Raw genomic sequence first — 8,585 nt, 5'->3', positions numbered from 1 at the left:
CAGATCTAGCAAATTTAGGGATGGGAGTGGAAAAAGAGAGATGGGAAAACAGGATGCTTTTTTTGCCATCCATAGGCCAGTGATACCCACCTGTCCCTGCAAGCAGTGCTCCTGGGACAGGGTTAGGAAATTGGGAAGCTGGCAGCCAAAACTAGCTCTTTTTATCTTAGCAATGCTAATTTTCACACCACTTTCAAGCCCTATGCCTGGCCAGGCTGGTGCCAGACCCCAAAGATCCTGACCCAGGGGTCCTCTCGCAGGACGGCTTGGGCGAGGTGGGAGAAAGGGAGTCTCCCATGGGTGCAATGCACCCTCTCGTGGTGAGCGGCCACGGTGGGTGCCTGGACAGGGCATGGGTGTAGGTGGGTGCCCACTGACCGGGGCTTGGATCCTTGGCATCCTACTGGGATGTGTACGTAGGGACCCGCCAACCCTCCCATGGGGAAACTGTTTAGGGAGCTGGCATTTGGTTTCTCCAGGCTCAGGGCACCCCGAGACAGGCTCCATAGTTTCCTGAGGGGTCCCCCGCAGCTGTCACCCCCCTTCTTTATACGGGGAAAAGCAATAACTCTGGCAAAATTCTTAAAGCTGGCTTCCCCTCAGCTGGGATCAGCCTGCCCTTCTCCCTCTGACACTTTTCCTCCCTGTGAGGAGCCTGCAAAAAAAAAAATCAGTGCTTTGCATAAACAAAGCCCTGGAGAGGTATTGGTAAAAAAGCAGTGCTCAGGAGCTTCACAAATGCAGTTTTTTCTACAAGAGAAAAACAGAAGGTTTTTTTCTCTGTAACCCCTTAACCCAGGGAGGGATTTCTCTGTCTGGCCACCCAATTTCCCCCCTCCCACCAAATTTGGGAGCCTCATCTCAGTTTGCTGAAAGGTGCCTCCCTTTCCTCTCACCCCTTCAGGGAGGACCTGAAATAAAACCCCAGTCACTTTCTCTGCGGGAAGGCTCCGCTGTCAGTGCTGGTACCTTGTCCAGCCGTGTCTTGCAGCCTTGGACGTGAGCACAGCAGAGGAGAGCTGCTGCAGGGGTGAGCGGTGGGTGGGGGGAGCTGGGTGTCCCCCACGGGTGGGCAAGCATCGTCACACTGCCACGGTCCCCATCCCCAAAGTAGCTGGGGCTTGGCGAGCGCTTGCTCCCACCTGCTCCTTGCACACTGGCGTTAGCTTCCTGCGACTTTAAAGTTCCCTCGGCGCACAAAGCAAAAGAGGGAGGAGAAAGAGTTTCATCATCGCTCTGGAGAGCAGACTTATAAAAACTTTGCGCTCAGGCTGCCTGCCTCACTCCCAGGCTTGGAGGGTTTTCGGCTCGGACTGTGCGGGCTGCCGGTGGTGGGACAGGCCAGAGAGGGACGGGAGCCCACACACAGCCCAGCTATTTGGGGCTCCCCAGGAAGCCCCCACAATGGGAGTCCACCCCGAAGCCAGCAAATCCCCAGCTGACGTCCCCAAAAGGTCCAGCACCTGCTCCCGGAGTATCTTCTGCAACATCAAGGTAAGGAGTGGTGCCTGGCAGGGATGCGCCGCTTCCCCGGCAGGGAGGGAGGAAGATGCTCACGCAGAGAGTGACCCCAACCCATCCCACGGGTCCCCACATCCCTGATACAAACCTCCAGTAAAATGAAGTGTGTTTGCTAAGATGCAGAATTTGAAAGTCAACTCCTCGGGCTGTCCTGGAGAATGCCGCTGAGGTCCATCCCGCTTGGCACACGGGAAGGGCTGGCGGAGCTTGGTGGGTTTCGGAGCGGTACCCTGGAAGCGTTACACCCCATGGAAGCAGTGTGGGCAGCTCTCTGTGGGCTGTGGAGCTTACCCACGGCGTCCGGTACATAGTGTGCTGCTGTTTAGGGAATGATTAACCACATCCTGGTGTGAAAAGAAAACACTGCCCTTAATAACACTGACTTGCTTTAAAAACCTTTGTGAGAAGGACATTTTTGAGTGACAGAAGCAAAATCTCGGCAGGTTGAAGTGGGTTTTCTGGTGTTGGCTGCCCAGTTACTCACCTGCCTCTATTAGCAAGGTGAGAACTGTCATCTTAAAGCCGGTTCCTGCAAGAGCTTCAGGCTCTTGAGCTCACTGCCTGTGTGAGAAAACACCAGCCACCCTGGCCACCTCTCATGTTTTAAACCCTGCTATCCATCATGCTTTTAAACCACTCCTTGCCCTGTCTTTTTTTCCCCCACAAGGCATATTTTGGCCCATTTTTGGATGGGCATTGAGGCTGCTGCACATGCTGGTTCCCGTCCCTGGGAAATCCGCCTGCCTTCGCCAGGATTTCTCTGGGTGGGGGGGATTTTTGTTCCTTGCTTGTCAGCACCTCCGCATGTTGGCATCCAAAGCAGCTGGCTGCAGTTTTGGGGAACGGCAGCTCCCAGCAGCACCTTCCCACGGGCAGAGCAGCTTTGGGTACATGAGAGGGGCCACCGGTTGGCAGGACCCCCTTGTGCTGGTGCTGCCGGTCATGCCCAGGGCTGGGGTGTGATTTCCCACTAGTAGTATTGAATACGAGGATGTGTTTGCTGTGAGGAAGGATTTGTCAGCACTTCCCAGCTAAGCATGTTTTCAGGAGTGTGCAGCCATGGGTAGGGCATCGCAGTCCGGGATGGGTTGGGGTTTTATTTGCCACCCATCTTTCCTCACCTTGCATGAAGGATGGCACTGCCTGCTCCTCTTTGGGCTGTGCTTGCTTGGGGTTGGTTTCTGGACAACAAAAGTTTCACCAAACTGGGGGGGCCCGAACAGTTCTGTCGGGGTGCCGTGCGGATGCTGTAGGGTGCCATGGGGCTGTTCCCAACAGGCTGCTCCTCCTCCTAGGGGCTCCCAGGGCTGGAGGCATCATTCCAGATGATGTCCTCCAGTCCTACATCCCTGAAGGTCCCCGCTGCCTGGGCTGGGCTATTCCAGCAGGTGACTCGATGGTCCTCTTTGGCTGTGAGATCCAGGAGGAAGAGTTTGAGATTACCCTGGGTAATTTAGGGCTGCCTCTGGGCTACTCTGACATGCCTCTGGAGGGGACTGGTGACCTGATCCCTCCTCTGGTGTGGGTGCAAAAGGTGGCCTTAACCTCCTCCAGGCTGCTCCAGTAATGACCATGGCTCAGGGTGAGTAACGTCACCCAAAACCAGAACCCTTCTTGCAGTTCATGCTCTTTACTGGAAATACGTACAGCTCCCTTCATGCTTGCAAAAATATCCTGGAACCAAAAAAGCATTGCCAAACCCGATGCCTTTTGCAGGATGTAGAACTTTAGGGTTAAAAAAAAAAAAGCCCCAACAAATGTTAATCCATTTCTGCATCCCACAGGCAGCCGCAGGATGCGGGCAGGAGTCGGGCTGGGCACTCAGCACCCAAGGGCACTTGGTCAGGGGCTGTGTCCAGGACCACCTAGGGGCATTCAGCCAAGGGCAGATGATGTGGGGGTGTCACTTTGCCGGTGGCAGGAGCTCTGGCTGTGCCGGGAGGTGCCTGGCCAGCTACCTATGCTTGTCAGCTCCAGCTCGAATTGCCTAGCATCTGGTGCCAGCCGGAGGGCTCAAGTCTTAATTTCAAGAGTCTGAAGCTCCCCAGACTGGCCAGGAACCCACCACTGAGCCTGTCTGGGAGTCCTCGGAGCTGATTTCGGAGGGAGAGGTAGTGCTACAGCACCCAGTGTGGCAACCGTGTGCAGAGTGACCCCAGGAGCAGGAGATACTAGCAGAGACCCCAACCTCCTGCCTGCCCTGCCTGGTGCAAATACAGCTGCGCTAAGGGAAAAGCAGCCCTTTTGTTGTAAAAAGTCAACAGGTTTTTCCTAATCAAGGGGAACCAGCACTCGATTTAGCACAGCCCAACACTGGCACCATGCAAGCGCATTAAGGAACAGTTTGTGCTCTTTCAAAACATGCTTGTTGGCATCAGATGGGTGATAGGCACCATCGGGGATGGTGGGGAGTCAGAACACCCATCCTGAAGTGAATAAGTTCTTGCTTTTAAGAGCAAATGTATATAAATTGACACGCAATGACATTCCCCACCCTTTCCTGACCTGTTCACTCTTCCTGTGCTGTGACATTTGTGTTAAAAAAATATATACATTAAAAAAAATAACTGCTTCAAGGTGGGAAAGCACTAGCCTGTGTGCAGTTGTCAATCCTCTCAGCCCCCCCCCTCAAATTAGTAGAAAAATCAAAGTGTCACAACTGAATTTCCAGGTTCGAGAAGTTGTTTTGTTGTGAACGGGTCGTCAGAGGGCAAGGTGTATGGTAAGCCTTTCAGTTTATATGGCTTTATAGCTCTTGTTTGTATGAGAAGCCATTGGTGCTGTGAATAATGTATTACCTAAGTCTTCATCCAGCACCTAATTGTGTGGGAAGCTGCTGGCATCATCCCACACAGAGACAGGTACTATAAAGAGGTTTAAATCAATTGGACACAGCGTCCTCATATAAGCAATGGCAGTTTCTGATGGGGACAGTATTTCCAACACAATAAAATCCCCTAGTTGTAGCAGGCTCCAAGACTTAATCACGAAGCTCATATTTAATCCTTAAAGCTCACATGCCAGGATCATTTTCAGAGTGCCTTTTGCAGGGCTGGGGCCAAAAATAACAAATTCTTTTTCTGTGCAAACTGTCTTGCTCCTCCGTGTTCCCTGCGACAGGGGACCACTGCCTCCCTGTGCCAGTTTCCATTGCTCGCTGGGCGGGGGGGTTGGCACTGGCCCCATTACTGCTGACGTTTGGAAGTGGAGAGCGTGATGGTGCCGGGAATGGGCATCACGATGCCTTACACTATGGGCATCAGAGAGGGAAGGGTCCTGGTGGAAAGCAGCGGTTTTAATGGTTCCGCGGGGACCTGAAGAGTGGGATGGGGATGGCAGCTCTGGGGCTGGGTGGTTATGGAGGGGCTGCTGGCGATGCAGGAAGATGGGTGCAGAAGCAGGCGTTCGGGGAGGCAATGCCCTGTGGATGTGGATGCTGGCTCATATTTGTGCTGTGACACAGCAGGCATTTACAGCTGATCTCTGTACCCTACGGGAACATGGTTGGTGACAGTTCCTTGTTGCTGCTGTGGAAGTTACTCCCTGTCATACGTGTCATACAGTCATATTAATGACTGTAGCTAATACTGCAATTACACCAAACAGCACCGAGGCTCTGTCTACACTGATATGGCTCAGCTGACAGCATGTTTGCTGTCTGCACCTATCTTGTAGCTGGAATAAACCTGGTCATTGTGCTTATGTTTTTGAGTGTCATCTCAGATGTGGCAGGGTTGCTTGAGCCCCTCTAGAAGCTGGCTGTTTGTCTTGAATCACCTTGAAGGGAGAAAGAATGCAAAAGGCCTTCAGTTTGGGGGGCTGGCAGGTTGCTGCTGAGTACTGTCCCCTACGAGAAGCCTAAATCATCTTGGTAATCCCACAGAGGTGGTGGAGATGGGTGATGATGAGCAAGGACAGCCCCCTACTTTGAAGTTCACTAGAGCTTCCAGGGTAGTGCTAACTGGCACTGGGATTTTGGGGGGTTGCAGTTGTGCTGCTTGGCAAATGCAGGATGAAGCCACGCTTCAGGTGGATGCCAGGAACCGGTGGCACCGGGGACACTGAGGACCTCACAGTCTAAAGGAACAAAACAGGTTTGAAAGGTGGAGCAGAAGTGGATGGTTAGTATTTTTGATACCCATGCATGGCCACGGACGTCATCGATGTCCCTCAGTCCAGAGTCCTAACTGCTGTCTCAAATCATCATGTCCTTGCCCACCTTCCAGACATCCACTGAAAAAGGATTATTTCAAAGGCATTATTTATTTGCAGTGCCTCAGATGTTTTGGCTTCTTCACCTTTATTGTCTCTTTCATGGTTTTGTGCTATTTTAATAATTGCTCTTTGCTTGTTCAGGATCCCCAGAAACATGACAGATATAAATATCTTGTTATTTAGTTGAGTTGGACTGGTTTCAGCTGGAAGTCAGTTAGCTTGAGTGTGCAGGGGAGCAGCGTGAAATGGTTGGGAGGGGAGGCAGGGGAAGGCTTTTACCCTGTGGACCACCTGGTGTGGAAAAGGAAGCAGGAGGATAACAGAGTTATTGTCATTTATGTCAGCCGGAGGGAGTCCAGGGGGTGATTTAAAAGCCTTAGGGACAGATTTTAATTGGGTGCTACACTGGGGCAGGGAGAGGGATAGTATGGAAGAGTGTAGGAGAGGGGACAGCAAGGTCAGGAGGAGATTGTGGGCTCTCAGAGGGTGATAAGGCTTTAAAGCATCCCAGGGTGAAGATGTTGGGGGTGTATGGGGTGCAATGGCCAGGAGCAGGGAGGTCTGTCTTCCCTGGGGAGGCAGGGTGCCTTCTGCAGAAGAAACGGGAGTCTCACCTTGGGCTCTAAGGTCCCAACAGCATCAAGGGGTTTTGTCCCTTCCTTTAAAGGAACAAAAGGAATTTGCTGAGGACTGTATTTCAGAAGCCTGGAGATGTAACAGTTGTGTTCTCATATCCTGTTGGAAAAGATTATGCATTGCTTTATTTAGCTGTTAGCAAGAATAGGAGATTCATCAAGTCATTGGTCTGAAGATGGTATGGCTGTAGGTTTGGAGAGGGAAGCACCAAGAGGAGAAAGTCATTGTTGATAAAGGCCATTGGTTTAAGCAAGAAAATCAAAGGATATTCCAATACTGGGCACTGTGCAAGGAGATATGGCAAGTTGGATGAGTGTTTGTAGCAAAGAAGCAAGCAGGGTCCTTAGGACAAGGAGTGGCATGGGGAGAAGGACCCACTGTGGCTGGGGTCTTCCAGCATTCATGGTGATGGTGCTGGCATCAGAAAGCAAAGGTTGGGTTTGGATGGACACAACACCGTGTTTATGTCTGGTTTTGATGAGATCAGGTTTCAAAAGTGAAGAGCCATCTGGCCTTCACCAGCAACACCAGCAGCAGGATAAGAAAAAGATGGGGAAGAGCCAGATGGTAAGACGGGTTGGAAAGTTTAGTGGGATCAAGGTCTAGGAGACATGAAACAAGATAATTTTATGAGGGGTGAGGTGGTTTCAGTGCCCAAACACAACCAAGGAGTGGTCAGCGTAGATAAGATTATCATGAACAAAACGGGAGAGGAGTGTCGCTGATAGGGAACACGAGGCATGGCCAGGGCTGCGGGCGTGCGAGAGGAGTGTTTACATACACTTGTGGGTCAGGGAAAACGAAGCCAAGCTGAAGCTACCTTCAAGGAAATCATGATCAGATCCTGATGCACCATAAAGAAAAGAGACCTTCAGAAAAAATGAAAGAGCAAAAACCCAACCACACAACCTACCTGCACGCTCGGGCTGGTTGCAGGAAGAAAGAAGGCTGCTTAACGATATGCATCATATTTTGCAGGTAGGAGTATTTTCTCAGCAGCAGCTTGGGAAGCAGCAAACTCTCTCACCTCACGCACTGGTCTCAGCAATCCTCCACAGCCAAAACCCTCCTTTCTTTCTGACATCTGCAATGCTCACCTGCACATTAAGGCAGGGACATGTTTTTATGTCCCCCAGAGTGCTCCCTCTACAGCAACTGAGTAAAGCAGGGCTTCCACAGACCTTGCAAGGGCATCAGGACACAGTGCAGGGAAATCCCATGTCTACATTCATTGCAAAAAAAGCAAACATTGTCTTTGCACTTGATAATTGGGGTTGTAAAGCGTGGATTACTTGGCAGTAGACAGTCATCATTGCATTTAATAATCTGGGCAGCGGTGTGCTTCTGACAATCCCTAACCACTTCAATTTTTTTATTAGTTTATTTTTTGCAGTAGAAATAAAATTTAGGAGCCAACTTCTGCCACTGGACCGTGCTTCAGGCTCAGAGGTTTTGTGCTAAGGGATGTGCTGCGTGGCAGGGTATTTGGTTCCTTCTGTGGAAATGTTGGGGTTGTTTTTTTTTCATCTTTCATGGTGCTTTTTGATCTATAAATCTAGGCAGCTGCATATAGGAAAGACATGCCAAAGAGGGATGTATTTCCCCACACATGTCCGTATATTTTTCATTTCCGGCTGATGTATTTCTTTTGAACTGAGTGATCTCAGCCATCCTACTGCAGGAGGATCTTAGTGTAGTGAGTGTTGATCATATACAAGCTCTAAAATAAACAGCCTGCCTTCTCCCTCACTATTAAAATTTGGGGGATATTCTTATTACTTCCTAAAGTTCCCTCTTCCCCTTTCTTTTTTCCCCTTGGAAGCTCAGGAGAGTAAAGTGGAAGAAGCCTTCAGAGGTGGGCAGGTTGGGGTCTCCTCCTTTGGGCCATGAATTTCCACTAAGGTCAAACAATTTTGCTTTGGCCCTCTGGAGCCCAAAATGCAACTCTAATAGTACTATGTGGAGGGAAAGAGCTAACAGAGCATCCTTACTCTTGGTCCTTTCCACACGTTTACTCCAGCCAGGTTCATTTTGCACCTTCCTGCAATAACTACTCTCGGCCACGTCCTACCTCAGTGTCATCAGTCAGCTGGGAGCAGTTTGGTGGGCTCTGTGAGGATCTCCACTCCTCTTTACAGCTCCCCAGGCAGCTCTTGCATCCATCTAATGAATTAAGCCCTGGCTCCTTCCATCCAAGCTGCTAGCAGTGCTGC

The 8,585-nt window shown here is 50.8% G+C and overlaps 1 protein-coding gene across 2 annotated transcripts in view; it reads left to right on the top strand.

The window, feature by feature from the left end:
• Positions 1-1,235: 1,235 nt before the first annotated feature.
• The window catches only part of SLCO2A1 (solute carrier organic anion transporter family member 2A1), a 28,838-nt gene continuing 21,488 nt past the window's right edge, over positions 1,236-8,585 (top strand). For both annotated transcript variants that reach the window (XM_069791764.1, XM_069791763.1), the window contains exon 1: positions 1,236-1,494. In XM_069791764.1, the coding sequence (XP_069647865.1) occupies positions 1,405-1,494 (90 nt within the window). In that variant the 5' untranslated portion in view covers positions 1,236-1,404. The remainder of the gene's footprint in view (positions 1,495-8,585) is intronic.

Source organism: Haliaeetus albicilla, chromosome 9 (assembly GCF_947461875.1).
Source record: "Haliaeetus albicilla chromosome 9, bHalAlb1.1, whole genome shotgun sequence".
NCBI lineage: Eukaryota > Metazoa > Chordata > Aves > Accipitriformes > Accipitridae > Haliaeetus > Haliaeetus albicilla.
This window is presented reverse-complemented; position numbering and strand designations above follow the sequence as displayed.